This window comes from Brachyistius frenatus, unplaced genomic scaffold, assembly GCF_029030835.1.
Source record: "Brachyistius frenatus isolate BFR_SWC_R1_liver_20210118 unplaced genomic scaffold, ASM2903083v1 Contig_12, whole genome shotgun sequence".
NCBI lineage: Eukaryota > Metazoa > Chordata > Actinopteri > Embiotocidae > Brachyistius > Brachyistius frenatus.
In genome coordinates this window covers 2407633-2421666 of record NW_027210611.1, presented here as the reverse complement: position 1 = coordinate 2421666, position 14034 = coordinate 2407633, and the positions used below count along the sequence as shown (strand labels likewise).

Below are 14034 nucleotides of genomic sequence, written 5' to 3'. Positions count from 1 at the left end.
AAAAATAACTAGGTCAGTGTCACAGTGATTTAATACACCAGGATAAACAAACACTCTTTTTTTTTCTGTGGTATCGCTCCTTAAACACAAGTATGATGTTTTAACACAGTTTTTAATTCCCTGTTTGGTAATCTAGAGAATTAATAGATTTGTCATAAATGCTCATTAAGTCATCATTGTGTATATTATTACAAAGGTAGCTCATTTGCATGAATGAAACATACAGAAAGTAGATAATTAACCTGCCGGGAGCCATTTTTATAATCAATCACAAACAGAGGACAGAAAATGAGTACAGTAATAAGAGACTCATTGAATAACCATCAGATATTGTACCTATGATTTGTTATATCTTTTAGTCAGTCCCTGACATATACAAGAAATCCTTATTTGTACACCATGTGTTTGCTTTCATATTTACCAGTATATTATGGGCTACCTACCTACTAGTCTGAAACAGTATACAGTTAATCTATTAAATCTGGAGATTTTTTTCTTGATTGAATGACTAATTGTTTCATTTGGAGAAGAATCGACGACTTCAATAATTTCTTAAAGCTTAAAGCAATGCCTTCAAACATACTTTTTTTTGACAACACACATTCCAAAACCCCCAAATATTCAGTTTACACTGATAGAAATCACAGAAATACCGAAAACGGTCACATTTTTAAAAGCTTGAATCATCAAATTTAAAGTTTGTCTTTGGGTGCTTTCACACTTTGTACCGAATTCCGTACTCAGGTGTGTTTGAGCCCAAAATTCAGGACATTTGGTGAGTGTAAATGTTGCGTACTGTACCTGGGAACGCAACGATAACCATTTCCCAAGTCCTTTTGTAAGAGGTGATTTCGGGTTGAGATCAGGCGTGTTTGGGTACAATACGAATCAGATGTGAAAGTAATCTGAACTAAAATCAGGTGTGCCACTGTTGAGGATATCACATTATCACTTGATTGTCGGGCAAATTTTTTAAGTGGTTCTCAGCACCGCCTGTCTCAGAAATCTGCGGATGCAGACCGATCTCAACACTATGATTTGCTTCCGTGCATGACATATGATGTTTGAAGATAGGTGAGTGTGTGGAGCGTCCCCCTTGTTTGTGTGCCCAAAACAAAAGCAGCAGCAATATCAAGTATTATTCATGTGTAAAGTTATCGGTAATAACTTTAATATGCATGTTTTTACTGTCTAGAGAAATGGCACGTGCATAATGATGCGCGGGTACAAGACATTGTGTGTAAACTGGCTACCTAATGTGGAAGCAGCCTTGAATGATTAATTGATTATCAAAGCTGTAATCCACTTTATTTTAGCTTTAGTTAGACCATCTAAAATAATGTATCTTCAATATGAAAATTGCACACAAAAAAAAAGCACAGTTTATGCATTAATATGGCCTTTAGACTGGTAATGCTGTGGGGATTCGAACCTGTGTTTCCTATGCCCAACTGCAGGGTGCTGCGGTCTTTGGTCAGCCCGTTGGTTTTGGGACTAGCGGTGGGGGCGACGGTGGCCACTGCTCTGGGAGGTCGCTTCCCGGGCACCTTAACTGTCGTCCTCAGCAGGTCAATCTCTTTTCCATGCACGTTCTGCATGTAGTCCTACAGAAAGTTGAAAATAAGAACATGACAGTAGTGAGCAGGTACACTCTATACAAAAGTCCAGGTATAGCCCTCAGTTCGGGCACTTGATTACACACAGTGGACCAACAAGGCTCCAGGAATTAAGGAAGAAAAACAAATTAAAAGACTATTCAATTTCCATCCCCATTAGTCACAACCCATCTTAAACCTTCCACTAAGGGTGTGTGATAGTGGAAAAATGATTGTAAAGCCATTATACATCACCTGTGCCCACGCCGTCTTTCCAAATAGCGAGATGTTAGGCTTAATGAATGCAAACTGTCTCATTCAATTTTCAATTTGGCCATTTGATTTGGTTTAAAGCGACTACCGCCCAAATGTGGGAAGCCAAGGTGAAAATCATTGGGCTCAGCAGAAAAAGACACAGATAGAGGCGAGCTCGGCCTTTGCCGTCCCCCCACCGGCTCCTCTGCTTTATTACCGTGTCATAAAGCACTCATTTCTTTCCCAAGCTTCCTCGCTAATTACCCAGTGAGCGCTCTCATTTCATTTTATTGCTGGAATTAACAGCCAGATCGAAGCGTGCAAAGCTATTAAGATGTGTGATTAAGCCACATTCAATTAGTTTCTACAAACAATTTAATTGATGTAGCAGATAGAATTAACAGAAGGTGATTGTGTGGATGGCTTGGCTGACTGCGAAATTAAAGGTCCCCCTCTTCCACTCTCAGCCTGCCTCCCTCCCTCTCTCTCCTTTTTCCTCAATCTCTCTCTTCCTCGTTTTTCCCTTTCTTACTCCTTCTCTGCTCCGTTGCTCAAAATGAGCTTGAGCTGTTACCCTGCTAATGTAACTGTCTGCCTTATTTCACCTTCCTCTGTAAGTCAACAGATTCATAGATTCGTAGATTGCCCCGATGACCTGTAATAGCCGTAATGATCAAGAGATAGCCTGTTCAGTCAATTACATACATCACTGTAGTCCGGCACTGCTCTGCTAATAACTGCTTGTAAATTAAACCACTAACACACTGTCAGTGCAACAAGGCCACACACAAGGTTCACGTCTAACTATGGCGCTGATTTTCAAAGTTTGAGCTGTCTCATTAGACACAAGATGCTGCCAGTATCTTTCATTTCTACATGGCCAAATGATGTAGACATCCCTAACACGGGACTGGAAGAATCAGGGAGTGATGGAGGGAATCGGAGGGCAAAGACGGGCATTTCTGAGTGTAATGCTGGGCTCCTGAGCTGTCTGCTGCCAGCCAGCCGAGTGTTTAAGAGGTATTAGCAGCCCAGCGGGATTCTGACAAAGATGGATGTGGGAGGCTGGTCAGGCTCTGCTGCCATGCGGTGAGAACCATTATAAATACAAGCCAGTGTGGAGTCTGGGCGCGGTGGGCACGCAGCTGCACAGCTATGTCTCCATTAGCCAGCACCGTGTACGGGCACCACAGGGTGGGCAGAGATGACCACAAGGACACCCTGTTTTTTAACACTAAGCTTAAAGTCCCAAGTTTAACTAATACAGTTATTATACACAGCAATAAGTCTCCACAGAAATCATATATGGTTGTAATCCGGTTCCCTAGAGCAGTTGTGCTAAATATAATCGCATCGAGAGAATCGTGCTCAGCGGTTGAAAAAGTCCTACATTAGAACCTCGAGCGGCACCCTCGAGTACAAACAATAGTGTAACAAACCCATAAAGCCGATTGGAAAAGAAATGGGAAGGGAAGGAAAGGCGGGGAGGGGGTTAAAACTCACATGTAAACTGGGGTGGTAAGTGAGGACGCCATTATCACACAGTGTGACATATTTCTTTTTCCACTCCTTGTTGAGGGATTTGCCACTTCGCTTCAGAAGAATTCCCTGTAAGAGATGAGGCATCACGGTGAGCATATGTTCTTCTCCAAGCAGCGTGGTCGATAATATGAGCCATTATGGATGTTAAATACCATAAAACAGTGTTAACGCCGTTACCATAAAACAGTCAAAGTGTTGTTGTTATTACAGATTTGTTATAGTGAATACATCGAGAATTTTCCTTCTGGTGCATCGGTGAACAAACAACATCAAATAAGTGACAATTATGAAACAGTATGGAAGTAATTATACGTAGAATTATAAAAAAAACAAAAAGAGTAATTGCAGTTTAAATCTTAATCTTTCCTTTTCCGTTATAGATTGATGGTTGACAGCTTTAATGAGATGTTACTTTTATCTGATACACCAAATTTGGTTCCTCCGCCAGAGACCATTCAGAAGGAGAGACAATCCAATTTGCCAGACCTCCTCGCTGCATTCATACACATTACATGCTGAACTCTGGAAGACCCCTCAATCCCGGGATTAGAGAGTGTGATCTGCCCTCTTCAAAGCCCACTCAGCTCTTATTCTATTCTACTTTATCTTCCCAGGCCTTTTAGGGCCTTAGATGGTTTCCTTATCTGCTGAGTAAATCCACTGGTAAACAATGCAGTTCCTCTGCTGGAGGTGACCAAACGCTGCTGAGTGCAAGGACCAGGAGGCTCTGTGGGGTTAAATAGTGAGGAGGGGCCCGCTTAATTAGGGGATTAAGCGGGGGCAATGTTTGTGCTTTTACAGCCAGGCCCTGTGTGTGTGTGTGTATGTGATCTGAAAAGGGAGGGGGAGGAGGACGGAAAGGGGGGGGGGTTAAAGGGGTAGTGTTTTGCTAGTCAGGACCATCCTGCAGGCTTTAATCCTGATTAACACATCAGGAAGAGCTGACCCTCGGTGACCTGGGCATCAGGCTGTTTGCCGACAATCATCCTAATCCGAACTCTGATTCATCTGAGGGGGGCGAGTCCTAACTTTTGGCAGCATGCTGGGACTAAAGAGACAGGCTTCATTTCGTATCAATATACCTGCTTGTTTGTAGCCTCTCACTGGAGCAGGATTTAAATCTAGACCTCAGATCTAAAAAAAATTTGATTATAGAGATATTATCCTAAAATGGAAATACTTTTTTCTCAATCAAAACTAGCCACACTGAGGAAACTGACTCAAATTTCATATTGTTTTGCTGAAGCATGATAACTTCTGCTTTTTTTTATTCATAAGACACACATGCTGAATAATTAGTATCACAACTCAAAAAAAGTAATAAAACTCTTTTGTCTTTTGGGGGGGAAAGGGAAGCAAAAAGCTGGCGAATATATTGTGTTGAATTTTATTTTTAAAGATAAAAAGTGGTTGATAAAAAAAAAAAAAAGGGATTATTCGAATAACATTAAAAGTTTTTTTTTTTTTTAAGCCTTGGTTAACTATTGAAAATAGTGATACTTTTGATGATTTTCCATGAAGAAACATTGTGTCCTTCAATCGATAAGTTGCTGACTGCCCCAACTCTTTGCTATTTAGTCAATAAAAGAACTGTAAACACTTTTGAAATGGCTCTCTAATCATACAAAGTAAATGATCCGGTCAAAGGGCCTCGGGCAACTTTAAAATGCATGTTTTACAAGCAGATATGTTGCTCATCTGAAAGTCTTACTGAAGCGTACACAAATCTATACACGCAATCAGCGTGGAGCTTCATAATATTTATCAGAGTTGTGAAGCAGATCAATACAGATACAATTACGTGAAAATCCACACACAATTTTTCTGTTGTATTTTTGAACAGTTGACCATTATGGTTGATATATCATTCATAAAGCATATCACTTTCAGTAATTGGAAGCCTGATATATGATTTGAGATAATTTATCATAACAGCTCAATCGTTGGTTTTACTGAATTTGGCTGTGTGGTCTAGTTTAACATCAAGAGGCAACATGTGTGGAGTCCACACACACACAAACAAAGAGATGAGTGTGTTCAAGCCTGTGCGACATAAGGAAACAGGCCAATCGTCAGACGTGCTTCTCTGTGTCCATACAATTGTCATATCTCCACAGAGGAGATAGTGTCTTTCTCTCCTTTTGTCAGGCGACCAGGAGAAAAGCTGCATCCTGCCACTATGGCTGACTGATAGACCGGCCCTTTGTGACACGCCAGGGAAAGGGGGGAAAAGTGTGTGTGTGTGTGTGTGTGTGTGTGTGTGTGTGTGTGTGTGTGTGTGTGTGTGTGTGTGTGTGTGTGTGTGTGTGTGTGTGTGTGTGTGGAAGGAGGGGGTGGGGGGTGGGGTGCAAGAATGCGCTCACTGGTGAAGAGCTGTTGGCCGCCCCTCAGCAGCGAGTGCATTGTTGTCCTCACTCACTGTTTTTTATAGATGGGGGGAGAGTGAGGAGTGGCGGCATGCAATGTGTAATTTAGCCTGATGGGGTGAGGGGTGGTGGTGGTAATTAAGCTCACATTGATACTTTGATCTCCTTGATTGTGCATTTGACTGCCCGCCCCCCCCCCTCCCTCCAAAAAAAAAAAAAAAACTTCTTTGTAGATAAAGACAGAGGGGGGCAGGTGGGAGGGGCTTATCTTGTCAAAAGTTGCCATGATACTCAGGGAAACTGGGCCTGGACTTTAGAGGGGAGCTCCCTATAATGTTTTGGATGTGAATGGGAGAGTTTATAGTAAAGATCGCTCAGTGGGGGATTCTGTTTAATCTGTGAAAAATCAACCTCCTGCTCACCTGCAGACTCACCAGGTTCTGCAGGGAATTACACCGATCTACAAAAAGAGCCATACAGCGACATGTTTTTAGGATGGCCATCATTAAGTATTTAATTTATATCTTTCTATCTTTTAGCCATTTTCAATGTGTAAAAAAAAAAAGTTAAAAAAAAGTAAAAATGTTAGTCTTAATTGGTATCACTTTTATTCAAAAGAAATAAAATTTACTTTTTCTTTTTACATTTTTTCAATATCATAAAACGTTTTTTCCACTACGTGGGCATCCTCATCACCCTAAAACAGATTATCTGAGAGATATTGTATCTGTAATAAATACAAAGCGAGAGTTTCTGATTGAGCGAGGCGGCTCGAAAGCGTCACCCTGCCATTATTTCAGATGGACCAAAGCCTTGGCAATTTTCTTCCAGAGGGAACAAGGAGGTCTGGCTCAAAATTTTTCAAAAGGACGACATTATCTTCTCTCAGTTGCAGGTAAAGAGGATAATACAAGGATGCTGACCCATTTTAAAAGCCCTCATATAATCATGAGTGATTACTAATCAATGTGTCAATTACTTCTCCTTGGGCTACAGTTGGACCTTCAAAAATGATCCTCACTCAGAGGTTTAATTCAGTGTTCACTCCTAAACAACTGGCTCTATTTACTGCAAATTCATAAACATAAATATAATGAGGAAAATGATAAAGAAACATCACACAAATGTATTCAAATATAAAGATTATAATTAAAAAACAAACAAAATTGTGGCAAAAATTCTTTGAGCTGAGAAAAAATTGCAGCTGTGTTTATATCAAAATTGCACTGAGTCTGCAGCATTTTGTGTCACATTGTGTACAGATCATAAGATTATCTGAAGAGCAATTTGTCCGCATGAGGAAAATTACATCGGTTGCGATATCTGATGAAATCTTCTGCTGATTATGGCTGTCTAAGTTGATTATATGGACATGCATATGTGAGCTACGATGCAGAAATACTACCTAGATACAATTACAACCATTAACAACAATAACGTTTTATTCCCCCCCAAAAAAATATTTTTATATTAAAGGCATAATCCATGATTCAAATGGAAGACTATTGTGAAAATTCATCACAAGATTGGAATTATCTCTCCTAAATTGACAAATGTGTGAAATATGGACAAAGACCTGACAATGCATCCAAGAATAATTACAAGTCTTAGGTGCTTTCTGTTGCTGTGATAAGTTTGTTTACATCAGTCATGTTTGTAAACACAATTAACACATCATTATCTAAAAGATAAGTTTTTAACTTAAGGTGAATTTATTCAATTTTATGACGTAAGAAATAAACCAATAATGCATTTAAATTATGAAAACTTATTATAAACCGATATATTTTCAATTTAATAGGTGTGTGATTTACACAAATCTAGTTAACAAATGTTAGTTGTAGGAGATTGTTCTCTTGTACAGGCATTGAGGTATTTGTTGCATTATGCCGCCATCTAGTGGTTGTTCTATCACATGACTTTGCCTAAAACTTACTGGTGGAATCAAAACAGTGATAACATTTTTATAACACTACATATGAAAGTTAAACAGAAAACAAAATCTACTGACACACAGGAGTCATACTTACCCAGGGAACTATGGGAAATGTAGGAAAAAGATGAGTAAAACTGCTTACCTGTTTGATAGGTATGGCCCTTCCACTGCCTATGCTGTCTGTTTTACTGTCAACGCTCTTTGCCTGTTCGCTGGCTTTCCGTGACTGCAAGAAAACGAGAGAGTCAGTCAGACACTGAAGCAACACACGGAGGTCGAGGCAGAGTGGGAGACGTGGGGTGTGAGGTGGGTTTGGGTGAAAGGTAGGTGTGTGTGTGTGTGTGTGTGTGTGTGTGTGTGTGTGTGTGTGTGTGTGTGTGTGTGTGTGTGTGTGTGTGTGTGTGTGTGTGTGTGTGTGTGTGTGTGTGTGTGTGTGTGTGCGTGTGTGAGAGAAAGAGAGAGCGACTGGGGGTCAGGGGGGATGGGGTTTGTGTTTTGAGCATTTTGCAAGTACTTGTGGAGAAACTCGGCGTTGCAAAATAAAAGTCTCAAAAGAAGCTCCAAATTAAGAGACAAGCAGACCAGCGGAACAAACAGCAGTAACACCGACGTGCAAGTTAAAAAACAAAAAACAAAAAAGACCAAACCAAGACCACACTAAACACATCTCAACACAGAGGAGACCAAGGACGACCACACATTGAGTCATGACTCAGCCCTGAAACCCTTTGGGGGGGGTCCTTCCCTCTGTCTGAGACCCAGAGCGGGCCCTTAGTGGACCTGCAGACCAATTGCTGCTCTACCCAGTGTAGGATCAGCTGTGCCTTTCGCATAGTCACACTGATAAGGGCTTTTGTAGCATGATACATACGTTAAAGTTCATAACAGGTTAGAAAGGAGAAAAGGGAAAATGGTTATTTTTAAAGAAGGCTTTGGTACAAGTGGCATCCTCCGACCTTTGACCTGCAAAACCTGGTAGGACATAAAATCATTTTGAACACGTCAAACAATTTAAGTGTCAGAGAGGTCAATTTAAATTTCTTGTTGTGCCTGTGGAAGGAAAAATGGTCAGACAGTGCATATAACTTTACATGAAAATAAATCATTTGATCATAACCTTCCCACCCCGACACAAATAGAGAGATGAGGTACAGGTAGGGACAGACATGAGTGTGTATGGTCTCACTCAGAACATGAGAAATGTCCAGTCACCAATGGAGGAGAGGTAGAGTCTGAGTTCAAGTAAACCAACTCTTTTTATCTTTTCCAACATTTTATTTTTTTTATGATGACTTGTTTAGCTTCTATACAGACACCATACAAAGCAAGTCACAAATTCACTTCAAAATATTCAACAGATTGAGCCAAACATTGCAGTTCCCACAAAATATAGGATGGACAATAAAGGCATTATTTCATATATTCCTTATATGTATGTACTTTTTATAGAGTACCATTGTAAATAAAATACAATACAAGATATACAGCAGTCTATATTTCCGTCAATCCGTTCATGATAGAAAAGCGATTATGCAAGAGCTCATAATCTCTGTACCAAACCTAAACGGAGAAAAATTAAAATAAATAAATGAATAAAAAAAACAAAAAAAACTTAATGTGCAAAAAGAAATAAAAGAAATAAAAGAAAAATCAGTTGTTAAGTTTAACTACATTCATACAAGTCGGTGCAACCCAGTTTCATTTCAATATAATATCCCTTTGTTATACCTCAACACCCTGACAATCTACTCTAATTTTTTATGAAGGCCTTCATAAATTTACCCCCAAAATACTCTGATCTGAAATACCTCTATTATAATACATTTATACCACATTTTCAGTTCCATTCGATACTTCAATACGCCCTGTAAAATAAGACCGAATCAAATAAAAAAAATAAAAAAAACAACAGACCAAATGAATGTAGGAAAATCTAAAAGGAAGAACAAAAAAACAACTTGGCACCTCTAGTCCTTGAGTCCTCATTTATGGCAAAAGGCAGTGTGATGTCATGTAAGGAAAGGTTGTGTCCTTTGGGTGGCTGGATAACAGTTCCAAGAGTGACTTGACTGTACAGCGTGTTTTTTTGTATGGCATGTCTCAATGAGAGCGTATAGGGGGTGCGGTGGGGTGTGGGCGGGGGCAAAGGGGTGGATGGGGGCATTTCCAGAAGAGTCCCTACAGTCTGTCTCACTTCGTGCTATTTGACAGTCTACTTTGAGTGCACTCAAACGGACTCAACTTTAGGGTTTGCGTTAGACACAAAGTTTCCATAAGTTCTACACATTACCCTAAATGCGATAAAAGCACTGAGGGTAAAGCAGCAGAGTTGTAAGTTCTCAACCAACAATCTCCTCTATCAGGATTGGCAAGGCAGGGGGACTCTTTCTTTTTTTTTTTTTTTTTTTTTTTTTTTTTTAAACCATCATGCTCTTCTAATTCGGAAGGAGTTGGAAAGCCCTTTTTGTTGAAGAAAGGTTGGAAACAGAAGCATAAATCTGCAAATATTAAAAAACAGTGTCAAATGGTTATTTTTTTGTTGTTGTTGTTTTGTTTACATTTTGCTTCATACATGGAGATCTAGCAACAAGGGACTAAAATATGAAATGGGAAACACTGAATGGCGAAACATTAATAAATGGGCTGAATGAACATGACTGAATGAGTGCGATGGAATTAAGTATAAAAAATGCCATAATGTTCTTCTAAACTCCTAAACAGTGTGCTTTTCAACACAAAAAGGGACAGACGGCCTGAAGACATCAGGCAGACAGATTACAAAACGGATTGGTTGGGAGTTATTGACCATGGAAGCACTAGGAAAGAATAATGTGTACTGTGCTGACACCTAGTGGCCGACGACAGTTATGGTCTAAACGGGCTTGAAATGGTTGTGATGGTGAACTTGATTTGTGAAAGGCGGTGAAAAGACAGAGTGAAACTATATTCTGATGTAAAGCTGATGTAAAACAAGGATACATCTACTTTAAGGGGATTTTCTAGTGAACTATACCTGATGTTTTTTTGGAGCCAGATTTAACTTGTTGCACTCTCCAACACTGTAAACACTATAAGCTGCACATTGCAAAGGATTTTTCTTCATTCAAGAGTCCCAATGCCAGTGCCATGACTGTGCCATTTGTATCTCTGATTTATAACTGGACTGGACTTGTATGTAATGACAAAAGAGAGTCTGATACTGATCTGTCAGAGCTCGTCTACTGATGGCATTAAGGCATATTTTCTTTCATTGAGTACTCCTCTTGAAAGATCCAAAATCAACATGAACTACTTACAAGAGCTTGGCTTGATAACATAAATGACAACCTGCGATCTATCAGTGACTAGCAGGACTTTTGTGGGACTGGTAAAACAAAGGTCAATTTATTTTTTAAAACGGACAAAAGCTAGGAAAAGGGTCATCCTCGACGTAGTTGTGTTGATGAAATATTTTCTCTTTCGCTTGTTTTGTAAAATGGCAAAAAAAGGTTTTGCACGGCAAGTCTTCCTCTCCTGAGCCCATCGCACTCTTCAAGTGTCACTGAAGAAACGTCGCCCCCGTTAACTTTCCGTCCCCTCCTCCTCCTCCTCTTTCTCCTCCTCCGCTTCCTCCTCCTCCTCTCCTCCCTCACCCTCCCTCCCCCCACCCTTGGCTCGCCGCTCCTCAGAAGGTCATGAGCTGAAACTCCCGCTCGGCTTGCCACTCGGGCACCCACACTGGGTAGGTGGCGTGCTTCGGTATCTCCATGACGCGGACGGGGAGAGGCTCATTTCTCTGGTGGACATGGTTAGTCACTACCTAGCAGGGGGGGAAGGGAGACAACAAGGGGAGCTAGCACACAGCCTGTACTGCTCGGAGGCCACAAAGCCTGCGGCTCCCACAGCAGCTGAGGTAACAGGATGAAGGCGGTAGGAGAAAGAGAGGAGGAGGAAGGGAGGAGGAGGGGGTAGATCGGGAGGTTAGAGACGGAGTTAGATCGAGAGAGACAGGAGAGAGAAGAGGATAGTGGGTAGAAGACAGGGTTCAGAGGGAGACAGAGGGAGGAGGTGAGGGGGAGGAAGAGGGACATCTTAGAGCGCAGATGTAGCAGGGAGGAGATAAGAAAGGAGCAATCTGACGTAGCCTGACCTCCGTCTCATGAGGCTCACAAAGCTCAAGAGTTGAGTAATAAACTTCAACTCTTACGTTAGCTGGGAATTTGACCACATGGTTGGTTTTCTTTGGGCATTGACGAGTGCTCAACAGAGTTTTTTTGCACTGATTTAAAGATTTCTTATTTCTACTGACCTCCCTGAGCTCGAAGAGGCTCAGGTCTGGCCACACAAGATTAGGAAAGGCTCAGCAGCAAAGAAGAAGGCTGGTGTAGGAGGAAGGAGAGAAGAGGGGAAAAGGTAGGGAACAAGCTGGGTAGAAAAAGAGGGCTACAAGTAAAAGACAAGCTTAGGACAGCTAGGGAAATTAGAGTGGTTAGTGCACAGATATGCTATTGGTTAGAGCAAAGGGCAAATATGACAGGACATGGGGTAGAGAGCAGGCAGACAGGGGTCGGGATACTGGTGTGGTAGTTTATCTTGGCGACTGGAAATCGAATACCAGCCAGAATAGAAGAGGGGTGGATACTTGGGGGGGGGGGGGGGGTATCTAGATTCAGCAGGATGACTAGTGGGCACTTCTGACTGAAGCTGGGGGGCTGGTGGAGGCTGCGGCCATGCGTTACTAGAGCAGCGTGTAAACAAGGCCATAGGTTGGGTGGGATTTTTAGTTTAGCTGGGTCGGGCAGGAGAAGTGGCATTGGCGGTTTGTTGCTGCCGTCTCTCCCCAAAAGGGAAGTCACTGCAAAGAAAGGATCTAGCAAAAATAAGAGGGGTGGGGGGAGGGAGGTCAAAGATTTAGACAGCGCAGAGGGCCCAGTTAGTTATCGGTGAGATGAGAAACTTAATCCATGTGCACTCACTACATCCAATTTGAAAAGAAAAAGGACATGAAAAGAGTCGATGTTTTTTCCACAGTGCTTATCTTTGATATTTGCTTTAAGTTTTTTTTTTGTTTGTTTTTGTTTTTTTTGAGCATTTCAGGGATCTAATAAGATATTTATTTTGTCTTTTTCTCCTTTGCCCATTGTGCTGCGTGAACAAGACACCGTCTTTGCCTTCAGCGGAGGCAGGACAGGTGGCTTTTGATGCATTTTGAGCTACCTGTCTCCCTCTGGTGGAAAAAGTGTGCTTGGCAACATGCCTTCTAGTAGTGCGAGTGGGTGTTGCTTTGCATCAGCTGTCGCATACTTACTGTGAAAATGTTGGAGCGGCGCTTTGACTGCTTGCGGATGGGCGTGGGTGTGTTGGAGGCAGCGATGGTCTCAATGCGCATCTCCCGCTGACTTATGCTGGGGGTGGAGGGAACAGAGGAGGAGTAGTCGCTGAATGCACCCCCACCATTGGCCGCCTGGGGAGTGAGAGAGATTAGGAGCAACCGACAGAATCAGAGGGAAGGAGGGAGGAGAGAGAGAGATTGTAAAGAACAGGGAATAAAAGCAGGTCAGTTTGGGATGGACATGATGTGGACAAGATTTCCCACACTCACAATGTAAGCATTCATCATGAGAAGAATTACATAAACTGGACACCCTTTACATAATCACATGAAGAATTTAAGTGCGTGTCAGTCAGTCGGTAAAACAGTGGAATATCTGGGTCTTACCTGGTTCATGTGAACAGAGGGGATCGATGCAGCGGGAACTGATGAGTGGCTGGGAGAGTTAGGGAGTGATTTGCATGGACCGATGGAGAGCTGCTGCTTTTTCCTCATGGCCACAACTTTCTGGGCAACTGGAGTTAAAGAAACGGCAACAGATGGTTTAGTAATCCTGTCAAATATTTATTGGGATAAATTATTGTCAAAAAATGAATTCAGGGCAGTATTAGGGGTTTAAACATAAAATCCAGAATCAAACATGTGCTTCTGTAGATTTGTCAGTCAGTAGAGGCCAGCCAATACTGCATTTTAGGGTCTAATACCAATTCAGATATTAGGGAGTAAAAATATTCCGATATTTTAGTTGATACATTGGTTGGGCTCTGTTAGCCACGTTGCTTCAACAGTTGAGCAACAGTTGACAATGCGTATCATCTCAGACTGGAGCGTAAGAACTTGTATCAACTACTAACCTGCTACATGATTTATAAAGTCCAGGCCTCGGTTTGGTTTTAGAGGTCAATCTTACTTTGAAATATGCAGCGACCATCTCAAGGGTCTCAAAAAATATGGTTTCTTACTTAACACTTGTAACTAGCCAATGCAAAATGATTTTTGAAGTAAGTTTTGGTTTTATTTACTTGTTTT

The 14034-nt window shown here is 41.4% G+C and overlaps 1 protein-coding gene across 2 annotated transcripts in view; it reads right to left on the bottom strand.

The window, feature by feature from the left end:
* agap3 (ArfGAP with GTPase domain, ankyrin repeat and PH domain 3) overlaps window positions 1–14034 on the bottom strand; it is a 112758-nt gene that overhangs the window by 36564 nt on the left and 62160 nt on the right. For both annotated transcript variants that reach the window (XM_069692153.1, XM_069692152.1), the window contains exons 7-11: window positions 13393–13520; window positions 12982–13137; window positions 7837–7920; window positions 3354–3458; window positions 1433–1604 (exon numbers count right to left, since the gene is read on the bottom strand). In XM_069692153.1, coding sequence (XP_069548254.1) covers window positions 1433–1604; window positions 3354–3458; window positions 7837–7920; window positions 12982–13137; window positions 13393–13520 — 645 coding nt within the window. The remainder of the gene's footprint in view (window positions 1–1432; window positions 1605–3353; window positions 3459–7836; window positions 7921–12981; window positions 13138–13392; window positions 13521–14034) is intronic.